At 53.2% G+C, this 14,217-nt stretch overlaps 5 protein-coding genes across 5 annotated transcripts; 2 read left to right on the top strand and 3 right to left on the bottom strand.

Moving 5' to 3' along the window:
* Nucleotides 1–21: 21 nt before the first annotated feature.
* On the bottom strand, nucleotides 22–1,188 carry J4E79_005213 (uncharacterized protein; the record flags this gene model as incomplete). The annotated part of the gene is made up of 2 exons (XM_049354091.1): nucleotides 22–879; nucleotides 1,120–1,188. 2 exons carry the CDS (start codon nucleotides 1,186–1,188, stop codon nucleotides 22–24), a joined length of 927 nt encoding a protein of 308 aa, XP_049211711.1.
* A 369-nt stretch (nucleotides 1,189–1,557) lies between these two features.
* On the top strand, nucleotides 1,558–2,645 carry J4E79_005212 (uncharacterized protein; the record flags this gene model as incomplete). The annotated part of the gene is made up of 2 exons (XM_049354090.1): nucleotides 1,558–2,608; nucleotides 2,632–2,645. The coding sequence occupies 2 exons, from the start codon at nucleotides 1,558–1,560 to the stop codon at nucleotides 2,643–2,645; spliced, it is 1,065 nt and encodes a 354-aa protein (XP_049211710.1).
* Nucleotides 2,646–7,084: 4,439 nt separating this feature from the next.
* On the bottom strand, nucleotides 7,085–8,301 carry J4E79_005211 (uncharacterized protein; the record flags this gene model as incomplete). The annotated part of the gene is made up of 2 exons (XM_049354089.1): nucleotides 7,085–7,662; nucleotides 7,716–8,301. The coding sequence occupies 2 exons, from the start codon at nucleotides 8,299–8,301 to the stop codon at nucleotides 7,085–7,087; spliced, it is 1,164 nt and encodes a 387-aa protein (XP_049211709.1).
* A 1,337-nt stretch (nucleotides 8,302–9,638) lies between these two features.
* Nucleotides 9,639–11,859, bottom strand: J4E79_005210 (uncharacterized protein; the record flags this gene model as incomplete). Its single annotated transcript, XM_049354088.1, has 3 exons — nucleotides 9,639–10,605; nucleotides 10,659–11,666; nucleotides 11,723–11,859. 3 exons carry the CDS (start codon nucleotides 11,857–11,859, stop codon nucleotides 9,639–9,641), a joined length of 2,112 nt encoding a protein of 703 aa, XP_049211708.1.
* Nucleotides 11,860–12,286: 427 nt separating this feature from the next.
* J4E79_005209 (uncharacterized protein) lies at nucleotides 12,287–13,756 on the top strand (the record flags this gene model as incomplete). The annotated part of the gene is made up of 1 exon (XM_049354087.1): nucleotides 12,287–13,756. One exon carries the CDS (start codon nucleotides 12,287–12,289, stop codon nucleotides 13,754–13,756), a length of 1,470 nt encoding a protein of 489 aa, XP_049211707.1.
* Nucleotides 13,757–14,217: the final 461 nt, after the last annotated feature.

The raw sequence follows: 14,217 nt of genomic DNA, 5'->3' as shown, positions 1-14,217 counted from the left end.
ATCAACCATGCCGCTCACACCTCACTCCTCAACCACACCCCCCAGCGCATTACTCGCCCACTGATAACTCCCCAAGAAAATCGCACCCCCAACACTAATCCAACCCACCCTCGGCCCCATCCCCGCGAAGAACGCCCTCGGCCCACTCTCCCTCATGATACTCCCCAACATCTGCATCATAGGCTGTTTCTCCCTCGCAAGCATCATCCGCGTCTTAAGCACATCCAACGGCGTCGTCACACCCGCCGCCACAGCCCCCGCCACACTCCCCAACAACCCCCCCTCCAGCCCGGTTACCTCGTTCCGTCCTGTCCGGCTCATCCGCCACTTCTTCAGCGCCTCCCAGAGCGGGAATTGGATTACGGTAAAGGGCACTTCGCGGATTATGGTTATTGACCACCCACGGTAGAGTTCCATCCAGACGTGTGCGAGACCGTGGGTGTGGCGCTGGCGCAGGATGAAGGTGAGTGCGGAGAGGGAGGAGGGGTGTTGGGAGGCTTGGGCGCGTTGTTTTATTACTTCCGTAGGCACACGTACCGCACACGCGGCAACCTCCCCCGCACTCGCGGCTGCCATGTGTACCAGTGCTTCTGTCCCGCTGTCCCTCGCATCTTCTTTATACGGTTTTCCTTCCGCGTTATATCGTACGGTGGTTGTAGCTAGACTTTGGCTCTGGGCGAAGGTGCGTTTTATCGTGTCGTAGGTTATGAAGAAGAGGGCGGCGCCGGGCGCGGATCCGACGATTGCGCTGCCGACGCCCCGGTAGATGCCGTTGAAGCCGCCGCTGGCGGCGAAGCCGGAGGCGGATTGGAGGCGTGTTTTTAAAGTGTCGAGGGGGTAGAGGGATAGGTCTACTGTTGTGCCTGCTAGGCCGCCTGCCTGGGGTGGGTGTCAGTGTGGAGGTGTAAGGGGGGTTGGATGGCTCCAGAATATGAATGAGACGAAGGCCATGTGGAAATGCACATGCATTGCGAGTACTGTATGGAATGTCGACGGCATCTGGCCCAGTAGCTTCGCAATGGCAAGGAAAGATGCAGATGATGCGCCTTAACCCGATATCGGCAGAGCGCGAGCAATTGGGAGGCAATCTTCTGACAGCTGAAAGATCTGGTTACTTACTATGAGCGACCTCAAGTATGGCGACTCAACCCATGCTTGTGGTGGTTGTGCGCGTGAGGAGTCGAGCATGGTGGGAAAGTAATTCGGCGGGCTATGACGATGGGAGTCAAGACGTGCGTTGGAGAACGAAGGGTCTGTGCGCAAGCTAGTGGACTGTCTACTTCTTTCGTCCTTACTAGACGAGTACCTTGCTCATTTTAATGTTTTCCTGATACACGAGTTTACTAACGAAACCATACCTTGTTTTTCGTGTCGAACGTGGTATCCGCGGAAAGAAGATGGCGCGTTGAAAGAATGTCTGCTTCGGCTATGAATGTGAGATGTCTGGCTAGCACAAGGATTCCGAGATGCGACGCGCAAGAGAAGGAACGAGAGAAAACAAGGGATGGAAATCGGAGTCCTGCCGAGTCAAATGAGGTGGGCGAAGGGGAGAGAGTGATGGCTAGCAGTGATGATGTACCACAGCAGTCTATGGAAGACAAACCGGAAGACAAGAACAACAAAGGCGCTTCAGACGGCCAATCCTCTCGAGGATCATCGCTTTCATCTTCGCAATCGGAATCAGAATCGCAATCGGAAGATGACAGCGACTCTGGTAGCTCTGATCACTTACTGGATGCCAAACAGTACACGAGTTGCATACAAGAAGCCCAACTTACACCGGATGGTAGCTGCGTTTTCACGTCGGATTACAGCCGTCAATTTTCCGTGTATCCCATCTCCAACGATATTTTGACCCAGATCAGCCCTCAGCCTCTCACGCCCTACGCGTCTCTTCGCTCTGCCGATCCTATTTGGGCCTTTGCTGTCAATCCGCTCTTCAGTTTACAAGATGCTAGCAGTACGACTGTGCTCATTAGTCGACGGGATGCCTACATCAGTCTGCATAACGCCTTATGGCCTACCTCACAGAAACACAGCGAAGACAATCCAACCTCAGGGCCAGTAGACATATCCACCCCTCTAGCATCCTACAAACTCATCAACAATCTGACTGAAGCCGTCGTTGCACCCCTCAGCCTCGCCTACTCCATCGCCGGCACACATTTCTTCGCCGGCTCGAAAGACGAAATCGCCATCTTCGATCTTGTCGAGACCGATAAGCCAATCCACACAATCCGCACCATACCCGCCAAACGCAACAAACTCAAAGGCGGAGGTCGCGGCTTCAAAGGCCAGATTTCCGCTCTGTCCCTCTCACCCCCCTCTCACACATCACACGATGGCATTCTAGCAGCCGGCTCCCGCACCCGCTACATCGGCATCTACGATCCCATCGGCGGCACAGAGGTGACACATTTCTCACTCCCAGGCACGGTCAATGGCATCAAATTCCGCAACGAAGCCCTCCAAAATGTCATGGGCGATGGCGTCACATCCCTCAAATGGAGTCCCTGCGGCAAATACCTCTACGTCGCCGAACGCAGTTCAGACGTCCTTCTCATCTACGACGTCCGCAACTTCTCGCTCACCCTGGGATACTGTGCAGGTCGCCAAGCGCTAACTCGTCAGAAACTGGGTTTTGATGTGTGGAATGCGGGACAGAGCCCGTATGATGTTGAGGGTGTTTCTCATGAGGTTTGGGCGGGTGGGACGGATGGGAAGGTGAGGGTTTGGAGGGATCCGTATAGGAGGGAGGGGGCTGTACAGGCTGATGAGGTGGTTGAGGTCGGGGATGGGAAGGCGCCTGTTGTGGCAAGTCTTGTGCATGTTTCGGGGAGTTTGGCGGTTGCGGCTTGTGGGAGGGTTGGGTTGGGGAGTGAGATGGAAGAGGGGGTGCGGAGGGGTGGCGGTGTGAGACCTGTGGTGAGGGAGTGGGGGAGTTTGGATATCTTGGGGTTGGGCTGAATGTTGCTCCGGAGATGCTGAGATATTGGAGGTTAATGGGGTTCAAGAAGTGTTGGTAATGATATTCGCCTATCTTCCTCCGACGCGAAACTGACGCGTGGGCTGCAAAGGTACACGAGCAGAGAGACACGATTTTGAGACGTCCGAGGAGCTTTCGCAGCGGGCCTAAAGTACAAATGCTAACCATGTGTGAAGAAATGCAACCAATTGTTCGCGTTCCAGTATACCTGGGCCCATCGTATGTATGTACACACACCACGCCACACGAGTACTACTGGGTGCCAGTCTGCCGGTCCACACACATACCCGCTACCCCGTCAAGGTCTAGAAGACCTCGGGGTATAGCCGGAGTAAGGAGTGCAAGCGCGATCTTCATCTGTAAGCCATTCGCTAATGGCGGTTGCTCGCTGGATGCTCTTACTATTGTTCGTTGAATGTGCATGGGTCTAAAACGCAGGTACGGCGCAGTCAAGCAACACGCTAGTTATTGCAATGCTTATGTGTTTCCTAGCATATTTTCCCACATTATGAAGTAGTATGTGTCTTTAATAAGTTTGATTTATTGAAATCAAGCAATGAGTTGGACCTTCTTACAGTCACAACCTTGGACGAGCTGTCCTTCATTGTGGGTTTAATCGTTCAGCTCAGCTGTTCATGCTTCATCTACGATAAACACGTAGTGCGATCAGGAACGACGACTACCAGACACATACATGTGAGTTTCTAGATCTACCAGCTATTGAGTGTCATGTTGTGTAGGTCTGTGGTGTGCTGCTGTGTGGGAATACACAAAAGGCCTATGCGAAGACAACCAACCCACTGTGCGCGAGATCTTCTTGCTATATTCTCATCTTTATTACAAGAACAATAGCAGGATAAAATGATTCTACGAATTCGCCATTTCCAACAAAAGTAAGGGCGCGCCTGTACGTTGGTGCACATCAGACGAGCCAAACTGCGCCGGAATCACACATGGCAGTATCACCAGGTCTCACCGTACATCTATCGCTGAGGTCTTTTCCGCCATCCCTCGCTGTCTATAAAAGCTACCTTCTCTCTGTCGTTACACATAGTATCATCGAACAATCCGATCACTCCATCTTACTCTACACCACCTCTTGCTACCAAGCTATCCGCAAAAAGACCAACCATGCATCTCGCCGCCCTCCTCTCCCTCGTGGCTCTCCCATTCCTAGCCAGCGGCCTTCCAACCGCCGAAACAGAGGCCACGCATCTGGTCGCCCGTGCTTCCGACGCCGGCTACATCTACTATGAACCAGGCGGTATACCCGACCATCTAAGTCATAGAGCCCCCCTGATAGCCAACGGTGGTTGTTCGCCAAACTTTCCTGGACAGGCCAGTACCTGCACGGTTTTTGCAGGCTATAGATGCCGATTCTTCCGGTAATTTGTCATGAGATCAAGGTCCCTTAAGCTGGTAACTAACGAAGCATGTGATAGGGACAATAACTGCAAAGGCCTCATTGGTGGGGTTGAAGGGCTGCCTTCTCCAGGAGGAGGGCTCTATCAAAAGGCCAGGTCCGCCACTTGCTGGCGTGGGTAGAGTGGTTGCAACCACTCGGAGAATCGTTGCAATGAGAAGTCTCTCAAACGTACTCTGGAGAGCACAAGTCGGTGGAACGGAACATACGGACGGTCATTTTACTAGTATATACGGAGGAGCACCAGAATGAACTACTTGTCGCATTCTACTACATCATTATCCCTGCGGCTGACACTTAAACACGATATCCAGCTACGCCAACCCCAAACTCATTACCCAAACCAGCAGTGATACTGAAAGGACGTGATACGCCCCTCTGGATAGAAGCCCATCTCATAACTCCAGTTCCTTCCCAAGTTCGGAACAATCTTAACCCGCACATCAACCATTCTCCCCCTCTCCCTGCTCTTCTCAACAAAATTCTCAGCCCAATTCTGAGCAACGTCAATCAAACCAGTCCAAGTCGGACTAAAATTCGGCTTGATATCGCTGTCATGTCCCTTGAGATCGGCGTAGTAATACTCATTACCATCAACGCACACCAAATCCAACTTCTGGAGACCCGTAGAACCCGATACGTTCGCAAGGTCCGCCATATCCCCAAACGTCGCTTCATTAACCAAACGCGACGTCTTCTCGCCCTGCAACTCCTCATCTTCTTTTTGCTTCTTCAAAAACATACTCCCCGGAACACCAACAGTGAGAATTTTCAGCCCGGGACATCTCTTCACAACATCAACAACACTCCCAGCGCGGTACCAAACAGGGCTCAACCGGGGTACAAGCGCAGTCTCCCGCACAGTCCCTATCTCAAGATGCTGGATACAGCTCCATGCGCTGGATGGCATGCCGACCATCCATAGTTCCAAGTTGACTACGTCGTTGACGGCGATGGTGGTGTGGCGCAGATATATCTCAGAAGCTTCTTGGTTGATCTGGCGGTTTAGGCGTAGGTAGGGTGGGAGGCGCGAGCTGAGAGGCGGTAGAGGAGATGGGTCGCTGGGTTGGGCGTATTGAAGTTTTGGCGGCAGGTCGGTGAGGAGGTGGGTGTAGATTTCGTCGCGGATTTCGCGGGGGAAGAGGGTGAGGAAGGGGCGAGTGCTGGATGTTTGTTGTGCTTCCATTTGGAGGAAGTCGGGTTGGAGTTATGAGTGGGTAAGCAGCACTCGTCTTGAACAATACCTGAATATATGTTTTGGGCTACTGGTGAAGAGCTCGACATGTATGAGCAGGTTGTAGCAGAGTTATATGGTCATAGCCGTGGTGGCTGTGGGACGTAATCAAGTTGGTTCAGAGTGGCGGTGCAATTTCCATGTACCGGTCAGAAGCATCCGCCTGATATTAAGCAGGCATCTACATGGCACAACCATCTCGCTCATGTCCTTCGTAGACGCGTCACGCAAAAGGCCCGATGGAATGTTGGAAGGAAGGTTTCGTGAACAGTCGCAACTGCCCGAACAGTAACTGCGCCACATTGCACCGCCACGAGTTCCAAAACTGCTGCCTACCTAGGTACCGATCTAAGTCACTTCCCACCATTGAGCAAAATCATCTCAAAACTTCACCAAGAAAACACCAAGAACAATGAACACTGGAAACACCTCCACCAAATCTCCCAAAATGCTCGACCTAGCAACCCGCCGCCGCATCTGCGAAGACACAATAACCCGCTCCGCCTCCATCGCATCCTCCACACCTTCCGGCTCCCTAACCAGCTACTTCATCCCCACCCAACTACCCCCATTATCAAAAACATCTCCAACATACCCATCCTACCCCGCACTCCGCTCGATAAAAATCCACAACAGCGACGCCTTCGCCCTCGCCCGCTCCCTCCCCGGCACCTCCAAACCCGGCATCTTAAACCTAGCCTCCGACGCCGAACCCGGCGGCGGCTGGCGCTTCACCCTATCCTCCACGCAGGAAGAAGCTCTGTGTTACTCATCCACGCTATATGCGACGTTGAAACCGGAATGGTATCCGTGGGCTAATACGGGGGAGGGGTGTGTGGCTGGTGTTATGTCGCCTGATGTTGTTGTGTTTAGGGATACGCTAGACAATGGGCTTGAGGAGCTACCGGAGGATCAGCGGTTTGTGGTTGCGGTTATGACGGTTGCGGGGCCGCGGTTTCCGGGTGTTGTGACGGATGCGGAGGGGGAGGTGGGGTTTAAGGAGGAGAGCGTTGTTGAGGAGGTGCGGGAGAAGGTTAGGTTGGTGTTGAGGATGGCGGCACAGGAGGGTGTGGGGAGGCTGGTACTTGGTGCCATGGGGTGTGGAGCTTATGGGTGCCCGCCTAGGGCTGTGGCGAAAGAGATGAAGGGCGTATTGGGAGAGGAGGAGTTCGAGGGGTGGTTTGAAAGTGTGGATTTTGCGGTTTATGCGAAGGGGCCGGCTGGGATGAGGAATTTAGAGGCTTTTAGGGAGGTCTTTGGAGGGGAGTGAGTATGGAGGGTTTGATGGGGATGCAGCTGGTCGTTGCATTGTAGATTGTATGTACATATTTGGTAAAAGGTAAAGTAGATACAGAGAAGATAAATCATGTCGCCTTCCGACTCGCAAAGGCCTCATGCTTTGCGCACACCTCCAACTCGACCCAACCCCTGTCAACTCACTCTAGATCTTACCAACACCAGCGGTGTTAGCAACATTCGAGCTAGCCGCCGAAGCACCAGCAACAGTCTTTCCCTGGAAGTTAACCAAGAAGTCCGTCTGAGTACCACTGAAGCTTCCACTGCTTCCAAAAGAGTTAAGCTGGCAAGTGTGTCCAAGATAGGTCTGGCATACACCATTGGCGCCCGTACTCGGCGCCGAGAAAAGCTGTCCCTTGTTGTTAAGCAGCGGCGTGTTGACATTCTGAAACACATTGCCCTCAGCAACAACCATACCGCCGGCTTCAATATCAAACGCATGACCCGTGTTGCTGTAGAAGTAGTTGTTTACCGCATGAAGCAGCGTGTTGCCCTGTCCACCGACCTTCGGGCTGCGGCCAGAGGTGTGGTGGATATAGTTGCCCTTCATGGTGATGAGATCGCTGCCGCCGAGGAGGAGGATGCTCCAGTAGTGGCGGCCGTCGCAGGAGGCGGACCAGGAGGTGCTGCCGTCGAATTCTGAGTTGCTGATTGTCACGCGGCCCGAGGCGCCGTAGCCGGCTACGAACATTTGGCGGCCGATGAGGGAGATTTTGACGTGGTCTGGAGGGGGTGTTAGATGTATGAAGGGTAAAGGAGGGAAGGGGTAGACTTACCGATCCAGACGAGGTCGGACTTGTCGAGGGTGATGGCGTCGCCACCCCAGATGTACTGTGGGTTGAGCTCGGTGATGTGGATGTTTTGGATGATGATGTTCTGTGCTCCATTGGCGATGCGGAGACCTTTGCCGCGAATGACACCCTTGTTGCCAACACCGATGAGGGACTTGTTGGAGCCCATGTTGATGGCAGTCACACCCGCATTGTCGTACTTGACCTGGACAGACGTGGCGCCTGCTCCAGCGTTTCCGTTGTCACACCAGTTGGCAGAGTTGATGGCGTCTTGACCTCCGTTGCCAGGGCATTTGTTGGATGCGGGACGGCAGCCGGTGGCTGTTGTGGTTCCCTCAGTACCCTTGAAGTTGAACTCTCGGTCGAGTACGATACAGCGGGCAGTGCTGTCGCTGAGCCAGGTCTTCAGCTGGGCTACCGAGGAAGGTACAACACAGGCTGCATTGCCACCTCCCGTAGTACCTCTTCCGAAGCCTTCAGGTGTGCCCTTGACTCCGTATGATTGCCTCTCTCCAAGAACGGCGGCGCTGGCTGTGTACGCGCCTGCGAGCGCAAGAATAGAAAGCTTCATAGTGAAAGACGAATGAATGATGCTTTCCTGAAGCAAGATGAAGATTTAATAAGTAGAAAGAGTGGCTTGATGCTCGAGATAGTCCTTTACCGGTGGCACATCTGCTCTTTAAAAGCAATTGCCATGCTAGCTAGAAGGGTATCCCTCTGGAAGGATACTCGGCAACCATGCCGGCATCCAGATACATCTGATGTTGAGGAGAGTAGTTTCTGCGCCTTAGTGTTGATTTCCTCCATTAGCAGGGCGGAAGGACCAGCGCTTGGTGATGATAGGGGCATGGTAAAGCACCAGCTCATGGCGCTAACGCACGCTCCAAATGACAGCGGCGCGCAGTCAAGAACGCCACAGGGACTGTGAGTAGTTTGACAGCTATCCATATCCCTGCAATATCGTTCTCTTCAGGTACTGTCGCCGGTATGCTATCGTTGTGCCAGGGACCGTGAACATGTTTGCCCTGCTTCTGGAATTTGCATCATTTCGGCTGTCGCGCTCGAGCCCTGATGGATCCTGCTCTTGGAAACAGGTGTGGGACCATTGGTACCGGACGTTCCTAATCGCGCGACTTAGGTGTTGACGGTGTCTGCCCAGGTGTTCGCACGTATAGTTGATGAACGTGTATTCCACGTCGGACCGAATGACTACACCACACTGCTGTTAGACCGTACCCTAGTCGCTCATCTTTTCGCGATCAGCCTCGAGCTAATCGCTGGTCAGTTGATCTGGCTTCATATAGAGATAGCGCTTGAGCGGTGGAAGAATAATGCAGACCTCGGCGTTCTCTTCGGAACGGGTAGGGCGGATGGCAGACCCTGGGCTAGCACGTTTCGTCTCTCCGCACTTTGGTAGACCTGCGCTAGCGTAGCATATGCCGGCGCTACAAGCACACCAAGCACATCTCGGCAATGTTTTGCCCGGTCATAGACATGTCGGTGTTTGAGTTGCCAGTATTCCAGCCATGCCCATCTATGCATATCTGATTCACGGAACAGAAAACCCGTCTTTGACAACGTGATGCTGCAAATGATCCAAGGTTGCCCTGGGAGCAGCAACCGTATCCGCTTGCTTTGCGACTCTCATGCACGGAAGAATATTCACGCGCGTAGCTCGTCGGACATTTAGATGACAGGACGCGATGGATGGAGACTACAAGGTGGATTTAAATGTCCGTAACCCACTTCCACATGGCTACCGAGTGTTCGTACGACGAGTTGAGTAATCGTGACTTTGAACGACTGCGACTCTTCGTGTGTCTGACTTTTCATAACATCGTAATGGCTTGTATTGCATGTAGTCATAACCACCCATACCCCGCTCTTATGCGTCAAGTTCGTCCATGCTCATACGTACTCTCTGTCCGCACAGCTCTGGATCATGCCCTTGTTGGTCGCGTCGTACTCAATCAGGTCGATCTTGCCGTCCTTCTCGACAGTGTTTGCCTGGACGAAGACCTTCCTGGGTGTCTTCTTCTTGAGCACAGCCGGTCTGACCATGTTCTCGTAGAAGGGCTCAACAGTGGTGATCTCATCGTACATCCTCTTACCGGCCGCGTAGTCTGCAGTGGCCTTGTAGATGTGCAGCTTCTGGAGGTAGTCATTCACGGCAGGGCGGCCTAGATCCAGGATACGATCACGCTCGAGGCGAATGGTCAGGTCGGAGAGATCGTCCTTTTCCCATTCCAGCTGGCAGAACTCGACACCGGCATTAAGGAATGTGCGCAAGATGGAGAAGCGAGCTTGCATGTGGGCTTGACCCCACTTCCTGCTCTTGGGATCCCAGAACTCTAGAGCTGCAATACCAGCGCGGGCCATCTGAAGGTATGCTGTGAAAAGAACGTCGCCGGCCTCACTGTTCATGTCGGCCTTGCCGTCACCGAAACCGAACAGTTGCAAGATGGGGAATTCGCAAGAGAGCGCCATGGCGACGCACTCGGCACGGCACTCCTCATAGGAAGCAGCGATCGTGCCGAATGTTGATCCCCAAGTCTGGCCTGGCTTGTACCAAGACTTTATTGGCTGGCCACTTAGTGGTGAGATTGGAGGGTTCTCTTTGTCGAAGTTGAAGACGCCTGGCTCCGTCTCCTGGAGAAGCTTACCACAACCATGGCCTAGCAGCTCGTGGAGGCCGACTTGGACCTCGAAGGCAGGGTCTCGGTACTTTTGGTACGTGGCCAGGTCTTTGTCTTTTATGAAGGGAACAGCCTCGTTTGGTGCTTTTGCAGAGAGGATGTTGCCAAGCGATACGTTCTTGAAGCCGAAGTTTTGCCGAATGTCATCATAGTTGGGGATGTTGATTCCGGCAGGGATGCTGTTGATGTTAGATGAGATCACAGAACAGCGTTGAAAGTTTTCTTGGCTTACCCACTGCCCGCAAATGTCAGCACCTCGAGCGAGGTGAAGTCAGGGCTAAGGAACTTGTCCTTCTCGAACGACTTGTCCCACGGTAGCAGAGGGATGTACTGTGGCGCGGTCTCGACCAGCTTGCCAAAGGCTCGTGTCCGCTCCTTGTTGACCATGGCGACGAAGCCTTCCCACTCGCCGCGGATGCCGTGTGGGTCGCGGTATGTCTCGATGAATCCGATGTCCGATTCCACCTGAGGTCCCTTGTCCTGTACCCATGCCTTTTGGCTTTCCTTGAAGGCCTGGAGTGATCCTGTCCTGAAGCTCTTGGAGTATTCCTCCATCATCTTGATCTCGTGGGCATTGGCTGCGTACTTCTTCGCCTGCTCAATGTGGTGCGCAATGGTGTCCATCTCCTTGGAGTAGTCACCAAAGACCAGCTTCACCTTGCTGCCATCGTCCATTGTCCACTCGCTCTCTTTCAGATCGCGTTGTTCTGCCGACGGGCTGTCTGAGGCTGATGCAATGAGAACCTCGTATCCATCCTTAGCCTTCTTGATCCTTGTGTTCTCCGGAAGCAGTCCTTTGCCTTCGAGGAAATCGCTCACGCTGGAGATCTGTTCGCTGGTGATGTCGGGGCTGTCGGGGTAGTAGGTTGAGATGTGTCCCGCACCGGGGTAGCCCAGATGCAGCTTTCCCACATCGTTGCCGGCATATATGGCGTCCTTGAAATTTTCGTATATGGCCAATGTGTCTTTGGAGGCGGTCGCGAGTGCCTTCAGCTGTCGCGGATCGAGGCGGGGTACGAACTTGCTGTCTCCGAATGACTTGAAGTTGCCTAGGTTGCCTAGAAACTGCGCTGAGTAATCGAGGTATGCGTCGATCTCTTCTTGTGAGAGACCGGTGTCTTTGGCGAGGGAAGCATAGTCGCCCTTGGCGTGCTTGTGGAGGGCGACGATGAAGTCATAGATGTGCTCGGATTCGGGGGAGACTTGGCGGAGGACGACGCGTGTTCCGGCGAAGCATGCTCTGTATTATGTGTCAATTGATACCCTACGAGGAGCTGAATTATACGTATATCTTACACTGAGAGGTGGTGGGCGTAGAGCTTCTCCTTGTCGCTCAGCGCATCAAAGTGAGGCTTGATGGTCAGAGGCACGACAGTGGGCGGGCTATCCGCCAAGTACTGTTTGAGCGTCTCTGAATCGATAGTGGCGGTCATGTTGTTGGTGGTAGTTGAGGTTGAGAGTCGTCTCGTGAGCTCCAAGGGCAGCGGCGGGGAGCTGATGCGGGCCCAGTAGCGTGGGCGTGGGGTAACCGCTGCACGTGTCTCACCTGAGGTCGTGGCAGGTTCGCGCCTTCCTGCCGCGCGCCACGAGCCGATTCGCCCACGCGTGAGCCTCCCTCCAAGAGGCTGCAACAAACGCGGCTTAGAAAGCATCGCTGTTAGATATGCTTGCTCTACGATCGTAGTAGAGTAAAGATTCCTCATTTCGCTCGCTTAGCTGGCGCGAAGTTCCGCCGAGGTGTTCCCTTCGCAACGCGTCACGGTCCTGCTTTCTCCACTACTCTTTGACGTTACTCTTCTTCACGGCATCATCACCAAACTTCAGCAAAATCGTTATATCCAGTCGCAGATTCTCTCCACCATGGACGACCTTCCCAACGAATTGCTCATCCACATCGTTGACCAACTGAGAGGCCCTACAACCTGGGCAGAACCAGCCGACTACAGCCGCACGCACGCCCTTGCGGCTCTTTGTTGCGTTTCCAAGAAGTTGTACCATATTACCAGACCGTTGCTCTACGAATCGATAGACCTGCCCCCGAATGACGGTGTTCTGCCCCAGTCTCGAAGACTTTTTGCTCGTCTCCAAGACCAGCCAAGCCTTCGCCTCGAGATCAAAGCCCTTCGACAGAAGACGCCTGCTAGGCTGAGACGGGACGGCGAGCGCCGTATGCGCGTCCGCGATGAGTACATGAAAGACACTACAAGAGACGTGAGAGCCTTTGGGCTAGGCACGGAAGACGCCTCAGCACTCGTGAGCCGTTGGCTAGAGTACGAAGACCTATACTTCGCTCTAGTGGCATTTCGGACACCGAACTTGGAGCGTTTATGGGCACGGTCGGCCCTTGAATACCAAGGGCTCTATGACGATTGCAACAATACCCTTCTCGAGGGCATAGGCCGTATGGCTATGGGCCTAAGTCGGCTTCACACTCACCGATTTGACAATCTCAAGATTTTGTATTTCGATTTCTCTCAAACACCGCAAACGCCCGCGCGGTATGCGTTCCCGTTTTTACTTCTTCCCAGCTTGGATGAGCTTACTCTTGTCGCGTTGGGCGGCTATTTCGACATGGCTGAGAATGAAACTGAAGTCGAATTCGAATACAATGACGCCGACGGCTTGATCATTTTCGGCCGCCCTTGGTTGTGGCCACTACGCTCATCGCCTATCACCAAGCTCTCGCTATTCAAACCAGTCATCTCCGAGAATGCGGTCAAGAATATGATAACGTCGTGTAAAGCTCTAGAGCGATTTGAATGCTTTCACCCAATGCGTTCCAGCACGCTCGATCAGTGGTTTGGGGGTCTCATTCCTGCGCTGAACAACCACATCGAGAGTCTTCAAAACTTGTCGTTATTGTGTAGGCAACATCGGTCCTCATTGGAGCACACTGGCATGGCTCAGCTCGATTCTATTCATGAGTTCACCAATTTAAACTCGGTCAGAGTCTCTTTGTATCTGGTGTCTGATCCGGGGGATACTCTGAATGCTCGAAGTCTGCCTGCTTTCTTACCGCCAAGCATCACATCACTGCACATCCACTATCCCCGTGAGCCAAACGACGAAGCCGATCAACAACTTCTCGATGTTCTCAGCGCACACAAGGACGGTACCTTAGCGTCGTTGAAAGATGTATACATCACATGGGTATACTACCATCGCGGAGAGGAAGAATTTGATCTGCTAGAACGACTTCAGTCGCTGGTACAGATCAAAGCACAATACGAGACGTCATCCATCACGTTTGACATTATGTTGACAATCAGAGACGACAAAGGTAAATGGTCGTTGGTCAGGGGATCGTCAATCAGTGCTAACGTCTACTAGGGATCAGACGCAATTGGCCTAAGCTGACCAATCTAGGACTGGTCATGAATGGGACGCACCTGAGCACGGATCCGTACTATAAATCTCACCCGGAAAGTGTCTTTGTCGATTTTACGACGTCTCCTGCGCGCTACACGGTGCAGGAACTACAAGATGATCGAGATCATTTGTCTTTCTGGTGAACGCGCGATTTGTATACGAGGGGCCCCGAGGTATACTTAACACTCTTATCAGCTTCGTTCCTCGTTCTTGAAACATGCCTTCCTGGCCCGACATGAACCGGCTCACGATCACGATAGTTCCAATCCGTCGGTCTCCTGGAGTCGAGGTCCAGTGTCGCGCGTACAGACGTCGATTGCGCAAATGTCGCCATCGTCCATATCTATCAATATATCTTGGCCTTATCCTCGGCTTCTTAATGACTGTGCGATATCAAGACAGCCTCTTCAGCGATTTCGAGT

This window comes from Alternaria viburni, assembly GCF_023758015.1.
Source record: "Alternaria viburni strain BMP 2772 chromosome Unknown scaffold_9, whole genome shotgun sequence".
Classification (NCBI taxonomy): domain Eukaryota; kingdom Fungi; phylum Ascomycota; class Dothideomycetes; order Pleosporales; family Pleosporaceae; genus Alternaria; species Alternaria viburni.
This window is presented reverse-complemented; position numbering and strand designations above follow the sequence as displayed.